The 15,683-nt window shown below is 37.7% G+C and overlaps 2 protein-coding genes across 2 annotated transcripts; one reads left to right on the top strand and one right to left on the bottom strand.

The window, feature by feature from the left end:
• Nucleotides 1-6,614: 6,614 nt before the first annotated feature.
• LOC127650108 (SCAN domain-containing protein 3-like) lies at nucleotides 6,615-8,108 on the top strand. Its single transcript, XM_052135305.1, has one exon. The coding sequence runs from the start codon at nucleotides 6,615-6,617 to the stop codon at nucleotides 8,106-8,108; it is 1,494 nt and encodes a 497-aa protein (XP_051991265.1).
• Nucleotides 8,109-13,459: 5,351 nt separating this feature from the next.
• On the bottom strand, nucleotides 13,460-15,209 carry LOC127651059 (sclerostin domain-containing protein 1-like). The gene is made up of 2 exons (XM_052136763.1): nucleotides 15,008-15,209; nucleotides 13,460-13,878 (listed from the first exon to the last, which is right to left on the bottom strand). The coding sequence occupies exons 1-2, from the start codon at nucleotides 15,207-15,209 to the stop codon at nucleotides 13,460-13,462; spliced, it is 621 nt and encodes a 206-aa protein (XP_051992723.1).
• Nucleotides 15,210-15,683: the final 474 nt, after the last annotated feature.

The raw sequence follows: 15,683 nt of genomic DNA on the forward strand, positions 1-15,683 counted from the left end.
TGAATTTCAAATATTTGGGTACAATTATAGATGAGAAACTTAATTTTGATAGTAATGTGGAGTATATTCATAAAAAAGCACGACAACGCCTGGGTCTCCTTAGGAAGTTGAGAAGCTTCAATGTTAGTCAGCAGACCCTAACTATGTTGTATCGATCAATGTTTGAGAGTATTCTCACATATAACATTATTTTATGGTACAGCAATCTAACACTGAAACAAAAGAAAAAACTCTCACAAATAATCAATCAAGCAAATAAGATTACTGGACAAAAACAACAGCCACTACAGAGCTTATTCGATCATTTTATGGGAAAAATGGCAATTGCAATTTTTAAAGATAACACTCACCGTCTTCACTCTGCTTTTGAATTGCTCCCATCTGGACGTAGACTAAAAATACCCTTGGCTAGAAAAAATCTCTACAAAAGATCGTTTCTTTCTATGGCAGTGATTATCTTAAATCGTACAGTGTTTTAATTGAAACAATAGAGCGACTGCTAATATTTTTAAATTCTTCTTTTGTATTTGTGTTGTTGATATGTGATGTGTCTTATGTTACAGTGTCAAAGAAAAATTTCCGCTCTGTGAAAACAGACTGAACAATAAAGTAAAGTAAAGTAAAGTAAAGTAATGCTGGACTTAACAAAGGGTTATTGGCAGATCCCTTTAACTCCAATATCCTGAGAAATTATGACTTTTTCCACACTGTTCGGATTATACCAGTTTGTGACACTTCCATTTGGTTTGTTCGGAGCCCCGGCCACGTTTCAGCGCTTTATGGACAAGATCCTCAGACCACACATGGCATATGCCGCTGCATATCTGGACGATATTATCATTTAAAGTAATGATTGGCTGCAGCATACGCAACATCTGTGGGCTGTCCTGAGAGCACTGCGGCGAGACTCACGGCCAATCCGAAGAAATGTGCAATTGGGCAGGTGGAAGTATCTGGGGTTCCACTTGGGTCACGGGCAGGTACGTCCACAGGTTAACAAAACCGCAGCAATCGCAGCCTGCCGAGCACACAAGACCAAATAGGAGGTTAGGCAGTTTTTGGGGCTGGCTGGCTACTACAGAAGGTTTTAAAGTTTTTTGTCTCCTTCAGGGAGACAAAGTATAGTACCATTGACAAGGAGTGTCTTGCAATTAAGTGGGCTGTTTTTACCATCCGCTACTACCTGCTGGGGCGGGGCTTCACCATCTGTTCCGATCATGCTCCACCCCATGAAGGATACTAATGCGCAGATCACCCGTTGGTATCTGGCTCTTCAGCCCTTTGATCCACAGACCGGGGGCGCAGATGGTTGTGGCTGACTTTCTCTCTAGAAATGGGGGGTGGGGAGGTATAGGCAGGCTGGATGTTGCCATGGCCTAAGTCAGCCATGGGGGTATGTGGCATGGGGGGGCATGGTCATATGCCAGTCTGCAGGAGAGGGAGAGCGGTAAGGCTCGTCACCAGGGTTGTAATTATCTCTAAAACCTGTCTCTCATTATAGTGATGGCAGAGGGAGACCTGAAAAGGCACACCTAAGCGTCAGAGAGGAGGGAGAGTGACCAGAGACCACGACAGCCCCAAACTGAGAGAGTGGTTATTATTTGGAGTGCTTTCATTTATTTAAAAACTATTTCTTTGTTATCGATGGTTACTGTCGATTGTGTGTGCGAGAAGATTAAAAAGACTGACCTGGAGCCTGCTTTGTTGTCTCCTGACTCCTCCATTGCCCATGAACTAAGATCCTTTACATACACATAATAGGACCTCTAGTTTGGGGCCTTGTTAAAAGAAAGATTAGTATTGTGCTTGAACTTTACTCCCTAAGATCCCACTCTGGCCCTCTTCCTGGTTATAACTAGAGAGTGTATTATGATTAATTGTGAATCATTACTGTGAGAATTAGAGTTGGGGTACTCAAGTTTGGACTCAGACAGAGTCAAATTTGAATGGACTTGGACTTGTCACAGACTCAGATGACTGGGACTTGACTCAGACTCGATCCTTTGGGATTTTTGAGTATATGACATTTGTGATTCAATGAACAAAATAAAAATAAATAACAAAACAGAAATTAATAAGCGCATCTCTGTCTGCATGCATCTATATTAGCCCCTGATGTCTTAGATGTAGCCAGAGTTGTTTCACTGTGTTTAAGCAAACACACACATATGCACATGCACAGGCACACTCATCAGTCAACAAATACACTTAAATGTCACTACAGAGACTACTGTATAACATCGACTACCGAGGTGGCTGGCACAATGAAAACATAAAGATGGGTATGTATCCAATATAATAGAAACTAAACAAGGCAGTTTCACATGACACAGGATCTGACAACTGGTAAAATTGCATGTCCCATTTGTGCAGCCTGGACGGTACTTGCATTGCTGTTTCATCATGGTTAAAAACTTAAAATCAAGAACTTCATTGTGTCAAATCACCCACATCATGTCTCTCACAGTTTACTAAAAACATATACATTAAAATAGCATTAATATTGGATATGAAGTCTTTTTAGGCATAGTATATTTACAAATGTAGGCTTCTGTAGTCTCTTGTTGTCTATGCAGTGTTGTCTGCTTGAACTGGTCCATAATAGCTTGATGAATTAACTGTGTAACTTTTTAAACAGTCGAGGGGGAAAAGCGTTATTGCTAAAGCAGGGCAACTGTAAACAGATAAACAACACTTATTTATTATTGATTGACTATTTTCAAAGTATTGACGAGCTGCTTAAAATACAGTTTTTTACATGTCATTATTCAATGACAGTCAGTTTGCGTATGAAGCTAAACTTCATGTTACTTTAATTTATTTGGTTATGGCTTTTTTATTTTAAATTTTGGGGGAAGGGGGAAACCTTCAAATAATTGAAATGTTAACAGAACGCAATAAGAATTGTGTTGAAGGACAGATTTGTCTTCATATACCTAAAGCATATGCTTTCATTCTGAAACCACTTTTTAGTTTGTTCAGCAAGAAACTAATCATAAAATATATATATGAAATATAACAGAGGTGTTTTTGTTACATTGTTATATTGACACTTAGAAGTGAAATCTTAAAATATTGATGTTCAGTTTATGGTTACAATTTTAATTTAGATTCTTGAACAGATTAATTCGAACTCGACGTGGCTTTAAATGGATTTGGTTTTGAGTCTGACTACGGCCCATTTTGGACTCTCATTCAAATCGGACTCGACTGTTTAAAGACTCGGACTTGGCTTGGACTTGGCTAAGGTGGACTCTAACCAAACACTAGTGAGAATTGTTACCACATGTACACATCTAACGCGTGTGTGCAGACCTGAGAGGAACAATTCAAATGCAGTATACACTCAATACCATATTTCACAGGTATGATTTACAACATGAAAACATGAATTTATAAGAAGTTTCTTAAAAAAATAAAAAGAAATCGCTATTCTATAATACAAAATAAGTCAGGTTACCGGATGTAAAATAATGAAGTTCATTGGCTTCTAGAGGTTGTCGTGTTACTGAGGATGTTGAGTTGTTTATGGTAATGGTCCACGCAATAAGGGTGGCAGAGTTACAGAGCAGCAGGCATTTTTGGCACATTGTACCATGCGGACATAGTGAGTGGCTTGCTTCAGGACTTAGCTGGAGCTAAATGCTGACCAGGACTGTAAAGCGTATGATTATAAATGGAAGGTTTAAACAATGAGAGTTTGTTGAGAGCTACCAATTGCTGTGAAATTATGCACAGCTGCATGAAACTATTGGAGTGATTAAACCCTTTGAGGAAAAACAACATAAATGGTTTACAAAGTTCCTACGACCCGTAGCAAAGCTCAAGCAAAACAAATTGCTTTAGGTATGTAATTTCTGTGCCATTAGTGGCACCAAATGTAATTACAAAAATTAAACATATTTTTACTGGGGCTGCCAATCTATTAAAATTAGTATGCTAATCAATTACATGAAATGCTGATTAATTATTTGAATGAATTCAATAAATCACAATTAATATACTATATCAATATCTGCAAAGAAAGGCCTCCAAGTTTAGATAATTCAATATTAATAATACATAATAACTCATATATATATAGTAATTATATATTTTTTAATACAATAATTATAATATATATAATAATTATAAATGTAAAATATATATGTAGCTGGTGGGTTGAAAATAATCACCACAGGATACAAAAATATCTTTTGGGGTTTTATTCGGCTGTTAAACAAAGAAATGAAAAGCGGACGGTGGGGATGTATCGAAAAAGAGAATTAAAAAGTAAATAAAAAAAGATTTCTTACTTATTTGAAGACTGGAAAATTGGATTACAATCCAGGAGTTTTCTGACAATTTGTAAATATGACTCAGAAAGAACAATGTCCCAAATGAGTGCAAAAAACAGGGCATTAGCTTACCCGTAGTAATTGCAAAACACTCTGGTCTATAAATCATTAGATTAGATATGATTAATACTAAATTTACATACCCAGTCCTCACTCACGTGTGTAGCAAACGTGGTCAAACTCCATATGCATCCTTCAAATATAACCCATAACAAACACTCAGTTTTAACACACAACTGAACACATTTTCAATGCAATTTAGCAACATTTTGTGTAGAATTTTGTATTTAACCAAAGAATTCTCAACCGATGAACAAAACCGGGAGCTCTCTTTCACCCTGCATATTCTCACGTCTCCAACAGGAGTGTGTTCCAGAAAGTGGGTGTCACAAAACTCTGGTCTTTAAGGGGCCACATACAATTTTTGACTTGAGTTAAATTTAATTATATTTCTCCACTTGGCTACACAAACACACACACACTCGTTCACTCATTCACTATTTCCTATATAGTAAATGGCAGTTAGTGCACTATAGCTCAGCAGTAAGTGAACAAAACGAGTGAATTCGGATGAGAGTGTTGGAGCTCTGGGGCTGGTGCCGAAACGTCACATATTAAATTTGTAAATACTTTGGCCTTATTTGTTATTCTTATTAAATAATATATTAATACAATAAATCTTCATTCTGTTTGTCATTTTTTATATATACTGTGTGTTAATATAAAGAGTAAACACAACTGATCAAATAAAGAGTACATTTTAAAATGTATCTGTTTGTTTTGTCTCTCTATATGTTATTATGTTATTTTAATCCAGTGATGATTTGTCAAAAAGTAATTTACTATATTCAGTATAAAATAAAACATGGCAGGAGTGAAGGAAGCAGTAAACTCTCAGCTTGTATGTCTTCCCATGGTGGATTGTGGGAAATGAACCTTCATCGAGAGTACTTGAAATGTACACTTGAAATTAGAGTGCATTGTGGGTAAGAATGAGTAAACAAAAGTTGGGACCGAGTGGCTCACTCAGAATTCAGACATTCCTACAAAATAGCAAAAACTCAAAATAGTGCACTATATTGTGGATAGGGGTGGTTTCAGACACTGCGAGTGTTCCACGATCAGGGTTGGTGTCCTAAGTAGGCTGTGTTCTCTGCATTTAGGGAGTGGCTGTACTGCTATACGGAACTAATGATATAAATACTTACGACACTCAAAACTGTAACTACACTGAAATAAGAATCCACACAGGACTTTAAAAGCTAGGAAATAGCAAAAGAAGGCATTATATTTCAGCATTATTTATAATGTCCTTATGGGACATTTTCATGTTTTCAATGTAATAATTACTAGAAATGTTTCCAAACCTCTCTTCTTATTGACAAATTCATCCAGATCTGACAAGAGCCCTTAAAATTCTTAAAGTTCACCCCAAAAATTACAATTCTCATTATTTTCTCACCCTCATGCAACCCCAGATGTGTATTACTTTCTTTCTTCTGTTGAACTTAAATTAAGATTTTGAGAAGAATTTCTCTGCTCTGTAGGTCCATACAATGCAAGAGAAAGGGTGGCAAGACAAACTTTTATAGCTAAACAAACAAACAAACAAACACAAGTCAGCATAAAAATAATCCATAAGACTCTAGTGCAGGGGTCCCCAACTGGCGGACTGGGGTCCAGGTCCGGACCCCAATACCTTTTTATCCGGACCTCTAAACATTTTTGTTAAAAGTTTTGGAAAAAAAATAAAAATTAATTTTTACCGAAAGTAATTTTTGAACAGGTATGCGTCGTCGCGGGCAGCTATGTCTGTGTCAGGTCCTTTGCAAGAGCCGGGTCCGGAGAGATCACAAACTTTGGCTTGTACACACATTACTATGATATTCGTGAATGGATTATTATGGCTTTGTCAAAAATTAGAAAAGTGGACTCTGAAAACCGCATCTTTCGAGATGAGTGGACTGAAGCGTACGCGTTCATTTTGCCGTCATCGAGCTCTACGAGGCCCGTGTGTCTTATTTGTTCGAGTCTGTTGCTGTTGTTAAAAGTGGAAACATCAAGCGGCATTTCGAGACAAGACACAAAACTTTCAATGAAAATTACCCGCCAGGATCACCCGCGAGGACGAGGAAAATTTGTGAACTGAACGGACAGTATGAGCGTGCAACACGGGTGATAACACAGTCCATTACAGCACAGCAACGAGCCTACGAGTGCTCACTTCGAGTACAGTGGATTTTGGGCAAACATAAAAAGCCTTTTACTGACTCCGGAATGGTGAAAGAATGTATGGAGGCGTTGGCAGACACGCTGTTTGAGGGTAAAGAAGGACAGCAGCTAAAACAAAAGGTTCGTCAGATTCCTTTATCATCCACAACAACAACAAGAAGAGCTGAGCTACTGTCGGAAGATGTGCAGTCCCAGCTTGACAGCGCCATCCAAAGTGCCCCGTGCATTGCGTTAGCTGCTGATGAATCAGCTGACGTAAGTGACAACGCTCAGCTCTTGGTGTATGTCCAATTCCATCATGAGGAGACTAAAACATTTGTAGAGGACATTTTAGGTGTCACAGCTTTAAAAACGCACACCAGGGGAGAGGACATATATTTGGCCATAAAGGAAATGCTGACACAGAGGAGAATCGATGTAAAAAATGTTGTCTCCATCACCACTGACGGGGCCCCGTCTATGATGGGAAGAGAAAAAGGTGCAGTCAGTCGACTGAAAGAGGACAACCCAGAGCTCTTGTCATATCACTGCATTATCCACATGTCTGTTCTCTGCTCCACACTTTCAGAGCACCACGCAGAAGTTATGAACACCATCACCAAACTAGTTAACTTTCTCAGGGCTTCATCAGCTCACCAGCATCGTCTGCTCAGGGAGTTTTTAGCAGAAGTAGATGCTCCTGACAATGACCTGCACTTGCACTCCAATGTCAGATGGTTGAGTAAAGGAAAAGTGCTGGCTCGCTTTTGGAAGATAAGAAAAGAAATTAAAGATTTCCTTGCACAACAAAAAAATCACAAGGCTCATGTGTTTTTGCACTTTTTAGAAGAGGAAAGTAACATGGACACACTGGCCTTTCTGGTTGACATCACAGGGCATTTAAATGACCTCAATCTGAAGCTTCAAGGGAAAGACAATTCTGTGTGTGACTTGGTGGCTGCAGTCCAGTCTTTTCAGAGGAAACTGGACATTCTGAAAATGGATCTTGAGCAGGACTGTACACATTTTCCTTCAATGAAGGAGATACAGGAGATCAATGTCACTGCTCATTCTGACTTTATCCAAAAGTTGATTGAAAACTTTAAGGCTCGCTTTGATGGCTTTGCATTGGGAGATCAGCTGATGCTCTTTGTTAGGAGTCCATTTTTTGTTAAGAATGTTATTTCTTTCTCAAAGGAGGCAGTACATATGTACAAGTGGGCTAATGCACAGGCCCTTCAAATGGAGCTATTAGATTTACAGGCTGATGTAGTGTTAAGAGAGCAATGTGAATCCTCTGACCCTGTCACATTTTGGCTGCAGACTGTGCCAAAGGCAAAGTTTCCTGTACTTAACAAAGTGGCAGTGTACACATTAACAATGTTTGGCTCTACCTATAGATGCGAGTCAGCCTTCTCTACGCTAAACATCATTAAGAATAAGTACCGCTCACAACTGACCAATGACCATGTGCATGGATGTCTGAGAATTGCTTTGACTCCATTCCTATCCAGATTTAAGAGATTGGCTGCCAGTGCCAATGCAAATTTCTCAAACTGAGCTAAGTTTAAAAACTAGCTTGTTTACAAAAATGTTTACTTTATTTTTTGTTGTACTAATAGAAGTATTGTTTACATTTTTTTTATATAATGCATTATGAGGTGCATTATTTGTTCCCTTTTGCACTTTTGAAGTGCAATGTTTGCAAGTTTATGTGCAATAGCAGCTGTTCACAACACTAAATGCATTTTTCTTTGAGTAGTTATGAAGGTAAATCATTTGCACCTAATATATTAAGATTCTGAATTTCAGTCTTTATTTTTATGCTTCCTGTTGCTGTTATTGATGTTGAAAGGTTTGACATTTGAATATTTGCACTAAAATGAAATAATACTTGAATGAATTTCAACAAAATCAGTTGAATACATTTAAAGATAAAGATTTTATTGTCAAAGATTTTGTAAATTTGTTGACATGGTTACAATTTAATAAAATGAAAGAAAACTTATTTTGCCGGGTGTTTTTGCATGTCCGGACCCTCGTTTACTGGGCTGATCAGGTTAGTGGACCTCTTGCCAATTTAGTTGGGGACCCCTGCTCTAGTGGTTAAATCAGTAGATTTATGTATCAGTAGAAACATGATGCTGCTGAGACAGAAGAGACATTCTGCTGCTACTGTACAAACATCAAGATAAAGCCCCCATAAAGTAAATCAAGGCAGGTGGTGCTGGGGAGGTGAAGTGAGAACTCTATATGCAACGGCGATGCTGTAGCAGGTTACTGGTCTATTGCTTGCAGTAAGTACCAGTTTTATATAATTTTACTACAGGGAAAAAACTTCTGATTGGGTGCGTAGAGAGAGGTGTGCCTGTTCGATCTCTCAGCCCCCGTCAGGTAGAGTTTCCTAACTGAACATAATGGTCATTTCAGTTTGAACAACTCTCAAAATTGGATTAAAGATTTTTATTGATGGTAATGACAGTGGAGTAGGTTTGGTTTTGGTACACTACATCTGCTTTACGCATGGTGATTATGCTTGACATGAATCAATATGCTGCTGCTGTTGGCTCAGAAACAAGAAGAGACATGTGGATTTCTTTTGCATTTAGCTGGCCATGTATCCCTACATTTGTTGATTTTGTGTTCCTGATGGGGTTATCTAGTTGCCTGGATAACAAGGTGTAAGACTGATTAAAACTAAGTGACTAGTAAGGAACATGTAGATACTATATTAACTTAAATTGCACTAGGAGCCCTGCTGAGAGCAAGGGTTTAGACGATGGACTATCACACGTTGCCAACAGCATGTTCCGGCAACCAACTGAGCAACTGGATAAGTGATGAGTCAAGACTCTTGAGCTTTTGAGCATTCAGAATGTCTTAGCAACTGGGCATGATGTAATATTCAGAAGCTGCTAAAGACCAGTGACCCATTTATTTATTCATTTTAGTTCAGATTTTCCATTCCTGAACTCATATCTGCCAGTGGTCGTCATGAATAAAAAAGAGGTGTCAGAGATCTTATTATATAAAACTCTAAAAAAAGTCTAGCTGAGTCTACAAACTAAACGACTGATAAGGGGGAATCGAGGAATTACTTTAATACTAATATTAACCGAAGCTTGGTTGTCGCATAAGAAAGTGATCCATTACCTTGACATACCTCACCCAACATAAGGCACGTGGTTAGGATGGGTTAGAATTCAAAGAGTGCAATGATTTAGACTCAGGAGCAAGATAAATTATTTTGGATGGCTGAGTTCTGCAAACCACCATTTCCACAGTACACAGTAGAGGGAGCTGCATCTGTAAAATGTTTAGTACCTTTAGTTTTGAATTCATCATAGAGCACATTTACATGCACACCAATTCACAGACTACTTCCAAAAATAAGTGTAATTTAGAGGCAAGCCCAGAAAAGCATGTTTGACTGGAAGCCCTGATAGAGAATTACGAGTTCCTGAAGATTTGGAACTGATTTAAACAGCTTGAGAAGTCTGGATCTTAAAGTGCGCCCATGGGGAATAATTTTTGTGCAAATTTTAGGTGTCCTAATGAGAAAGTAGTAGCTTATATAGATTTGCAGAGAAGAAAGAGGACATGCACTGATGAATGCGGCAAGTTTCTTGGGAGGAAGACAGGCTACCATATGCTGATTGTTAATTCCTAGGAACTCTTATAAAGTGGTGGGGCAGTTGTTTTTTGCTTTTGTTTTTCTCTTCAGAGAGGGGCATGTAGAGTTTAAGAAACAGACCTTAAAGTAGAAATACTGCAGTCTGCCAGGGATCTAGGAAAATCAATTGCTTGATAAAAGTTGTGCTCAGCAGTTTACATTATGATAGATATGCTCAGTTATCATTAGAGGAAAAACACTTGATGCTTTAACAATCAGTTGACAAAGTTGAGAAAAGTTCAACTTCATGCAATTGGTGAGCGACATTTGGGTGTGTCTACCAATAAGAGTGAAGACAGCGGAGCTCACGTCATTCATCTCCTGATCCACTGTTCTATATCATTTGGCTGTAATCAAATGCATGAATATAATAAAACAATTATGCCTGGAAAACCGTGTCAGAAACTGGTGGCATTCTGAGTGAGATTGATTCATATTTTAATGTTCATCTTGTTAATAATCTGATGCACTGAGCTGCAGCTTATATAAAATGCTCTCCCCTGCAGAATGTTAATTTTTAGAGGCAAGAGAACTGATTCCTTCTCAAATTATAATGATATCTTTGTAATTAACATTTCAAAAGCTACTATGGCCAGATGTGCAGTCCACCAATAACGTTAGAGCAATATCAGGAATGCCCACTGGCGGCAGATAGTACAGAGTCTAACAACACCAAGCGGCAATGTTGTTTGCAGTGTGAACAGGGCTTTAGTCAGTAATTCGACTGAGGCTGTGAAGTAACTTGTGTGGTTATGTGGTTAGTGGTGGTGGCGTAGTGGGCTAAAGTACATAACTGTTTTTCAGAAGGTCGCTGATTCGATCCACTCAGCCACCACCATTGTGTCCTTGAGCAAGGCACTTAACTCCAGATTGCTACGGGGGGATTGTCCCTGTAATAAGTGCACTGTAAATTGCTTTGGATAATAGCATCTGCCAAATGCATAAAATGTCAATTGGAAATGTAAAAATGTAACTTACAGTCTCTTCAATAGCATCTACTGACTAAACTTCATCATCACATTTAATTTTTACCAACTCATGTTCTCTGGAGTGAAAATGAAATTTCTTGGAAAGATGTTTTTTCAATGTTTCATCAGTGGAAACAACCTATCCCTCACAGCCTCGTTGTCATTCCCATAAAAAAAATTATAGATGGCGCTATTGTGAACAAGGTCCATGGGTGTGAATGCAAGGTACAAAAACATTCAGAAGCAACATGTCAATTTCCTGTGTGATCATGTTGGTGAACCAGTGTATATATTGTAAGGGTCTGTCAACCTACAAATGGTTATAGTTGTTACTCAGTATTTAATTGTATCTGCACAGTAAACGGGGTTCGGAGAGGGTATTTTAACATCAAATAAATTACCTACTTCACCTTGAAAGTATTTGGGTTACACTGATGTTTATGATGTAATCTTGAGTGAACACATAAAACATTATCAAGCAGGAACTTGTGTTTGAAATACCATAGTACGTGGGCAGTTGGTTGATTTTTTTTTGTGCAACAGAGCAACCCTTACTTTAGGGGGCGTATTTAGTAATTGAGCTTTTACATAACAGCAGGTGGTCCTTGTACTGTATCTCTGCAGGTAAATCTGTTGTCAAGGATAATTGTAAAGACATAGAATCAGATTGTGCTTGCTGTGACCAACATCTGACTGTTGTCAACACTCCATAAACACAACTAGACATCTTTTAAATGCTTCCTCTCTTTGACTCTTGGTCTGACCTACCTTAGTTTGTCAGTGATATTTACACGATTTACAATATTTTTTCGTAAGACCAGACTCAATGCATTATGACAGAGATGGAAACTTGATTTGAGACTTGACTTAGACATGTAAACAATTCATTTGAGACTTGACTTTGACTAAATATTATTACAGTAGGGCAAGTAAAACGTTGCAGTTGTTTTTTTTATTTTTGTCTAATTTGTGTCATTTGTGCCATGTGATTGCCTCTGATTCTCCAATAACTTGCAATCTGTGAGGTGTCACCTTCCTCTTTCTGCATTCCTGGATTAATAACATAAGGAATCTGATTCATAACTTGAAAATATAACCTGAGGCACAGCAACATGACTTTTAGAATGGCAAAATGAAAGGATACAGGATACAATAACGTAGCTTTAACATGTTGCCGCCAAAAAATTGCTGATGTGCCTGCAGGTGAGGGCAACACTTCACAACAATGCAGTGTAGAATTACGAACACAGTGAGAAAGAATTCACCTCTTCAACTAATTCTTCATTTGTTGCATAGTTACTGTCTGTCCATGTAATTCTACAACTTTGCCTTCAGCTACAGTTGGTGGTCTCCACTTCATAAACATTGCCAAAATAATGATACAAACCAGCTTATGTCAACAACTTGATTTATTGTACTCTGTACATGAAAGTTGCAACTTTATAAATGAGAACTTAAAATGTTCATCAACTAACTATTATATAAAAAATATATAGATGTAATTCTTTAAAAGAAAAGTACTGAATATGAAATGCAAATATTCGCAAACAGTGGCTCCAAAAAGTTTTTGGACACTAGTGACACATCAAAATATCAATTATAATGACGCAAGACATTTCCTCAGAACTAACTTCACTTTTCTTCACTTGACTTTATTTTTAACCAACTGATCCCAGTTGTTTTGGCTGTTTTGTAATTTACCCTTAGGTGCTCTAGCAGAGTAACCACAAGTGTAGTTAATCGCATTAACTACAGACATAATATAAATTAAAAATGTATCAAACCAACAAACCATTTTGTGAAATATTTTGCTTGAAATTTGTGCTTGTGCTATATCTTTCAGATACATTCCACTTGGCTTAAAATGTTGTTATCAAATGCAAAAACATTGATACACTTTTATGTCTGACTTAAATGTACAAACACTTTTAGGGCAGCTGTATTAATAATGGTTAATCTCTAATATTGCTAATATGATGGAGATGTAACTTTTTTCTGTCACATGTATTCATTGTTTATATATATTGATTATTTTTCATAAATCATAAATCATTTTAGACTTACAAAGAGCACACCCCAAGCTACTCTCAAAAATAAACAAACACACAAGCATTTGCATACATGTATGCACAGTCAAACAAGAGTCCACATCTGAAACCAAGGAAAAACAGCTGTACATCTTGTCGAAATCCAAGTTGCTGTCATTGTAGTTCAAAGTCACTTTCCTTCAAGGAGCAGTGTTGTTTTGGTCAAGTCTGAATCATTATAGCTCAGATCAGTTGTTTTTTAGGCTTACGCTTTACATTTTTATTTTTGCTCTTTTTCTTCCCAGGGTCCTGGAGTGAATGCGCTTTTGAGGGACTCTCAGATGCATGAGAGGACTCGTTATGTTGGCGCGTGTATCTCTTGCATTTGCAGGATGTAACAGCAGTGATCTTGTAGGTGCGAGTGCTGCCGTCCTGGCACTTGAGTTTAATGCGCTGGGTGCGTGTGCGGTCTGTGACGCAGCGCCACTCCTGTGCATCCCTTCTGCTCCAGTAAAGACCTCCACCGATCCAGTTGGGCAGCAGGTGGGTGGGGAGACATTCCCCGGCACAAACTAGCTCCTTCACAGGATTCAGGCTAGTGCATTGGCCATCTGATATGTATTTAGTGGATCTCAGCTCCCTGCAACCGACCTGGTGCTGTTCTGCAAAAGAAATGTCACACTTTAAAAAGCTGTGGATGGACAACAATATACATTTAACACTTTACACAACATGTGCACTGTAAATAAAAACAGAAAGCCAGAGCAATTATGAAAAAAAATACAGTAAATATATAAACAGAACAACCTGTAATATTTACAGTTTAAAACTATTGTAATTTACATGACCACAATGGCACTGTAAAAGATTCTGTCATAATAGAATTAAATAAGAATTACAGAAGAGCACATGATGACACAAAGTTCATCAATAGTGGCTGTAACAGGAACAATGTCCAATAAACATGAAGAAACAGTGCTCAGTGTCACTCACACAAACACTAAACACCACCAGAGTAGCATGTGAAATTAAAACAATGCAATAAACATTAACTCAACTACATCAAATTAAACACAGAACACCCCAAAATACATAACTGTTCTTAAAAATAAGAAGAAACATGACTATTACCATAAAATATAATTAAATATGATGGGTCATGCAAGGAATTGTGGGAAGTCCCAATTATTGTTTTTTACTGTATTTTTTACAATATTGTTTTGTAAAAAGTACATGTAATTTCTTGTTAAATATAATGTAAATTTTTACCATTAATTATACAGGAAAATCATATTTTTCCATAAAAATTTGTTTTTTACAACATTTATTGTCTTTTTTTTTATGGTATAATTTACAGGTAATATTCCTTAATTAATTAACGTTTTTATTTCTGCATTTTTATAGTATTTTACAGGTAAAATTACAGACTTTTTTTAAAAGTGTGCACATTGCACAAACTGCATATGACATATGAATTAATTACAAACGTGATGACAGTAGAACACAATTTACAAAATAATTACACAATTATGTAAATGTATTAGTATATTAGAAAGCTTTTATATGTATTTTGTGTATTTATTAGACATATATTAGTGTCATTTATTAGTAGGCTATTACTCAGTGCATATGTGTCATAACACATGAACAAAAGTAAAGTGCAAATGGAGCAACAAAAATATTTAACTGCGCGTTAAATATATATCATTACGCTATCATGGATTTGGATCATTGGTTGGACAAAATAAAAGCAATAGTAAAAACATAAGAGTGAACTTGTCAGATACGCACCGGTTGGGTCTCGGGTGTCCGCGCGTCTTCCCCCATTGCGCGCTCGATTTAAAGAGGCATTATTCGGAGTCTCGACGGATGAAGATGATGACACCAGATGCCCACTAAACACTTCAGTGCCGTCGTTTTTGAAAGAATGACAGCTTTTCATCAGAAAACAGATCAGAAAGAGCAGCTGGTATTCGCATGTGTTCAGGGGCATTGCAGAGGAGTTTGGTTCAGTGTCCTTTTGAAAATGCAGGGAATGATAATATTAGCCTACCTGTTACACATCAATGTTTATATACCCGCCCACTCTTTGAACAGCAGCAGCGCGTGGATTTGACTGTGTGCTGCAAATGGGCGCACATGTTATTCTGCACTCTACTGCTAGTAGTTTTTCAGCTGCTTTTAATGTTTCTCCACTGAAATCACTGCTGGAGTCTCCTTTTTCTGATATGGGGCCTGAGGATTTGGTCTCCCAGTTCAACTTGTCATGTTCTGGCATCTTAAACACTGTGGCTCCATTAAAAATTAGGAAGAAAAAAGTCAAGGCTCAGCCCTGGTTGAATAGTAGTACCCGTGCTCTTAGGCAGGAGTGCAGGAAGGCTGAGCGAAAGTGGCTTAAAGATAAACTACAAGTGTCCAATGAAATTTTGAGAGACTGTTTGACTAAATTTCAAAGAGCAGTTAAATT

Source organism: Xyrauchen texanus, chromosome 10, assembly GCF_025860055.1.
Source record: "Xyrauchen texanus isolate HMW12.3.18 chromosome 10, RBS_HiC_50CHRs, whole genome shotgun sequence".
In the NCBI taxonomy this organism is placed as follows: domain Eukaryota; kingdom Metazoa; phylum Chordata; class Actinopteri; order Cypriniformes; family Catostomidae; genus Xyrauchen; species Xyrauchen texanus.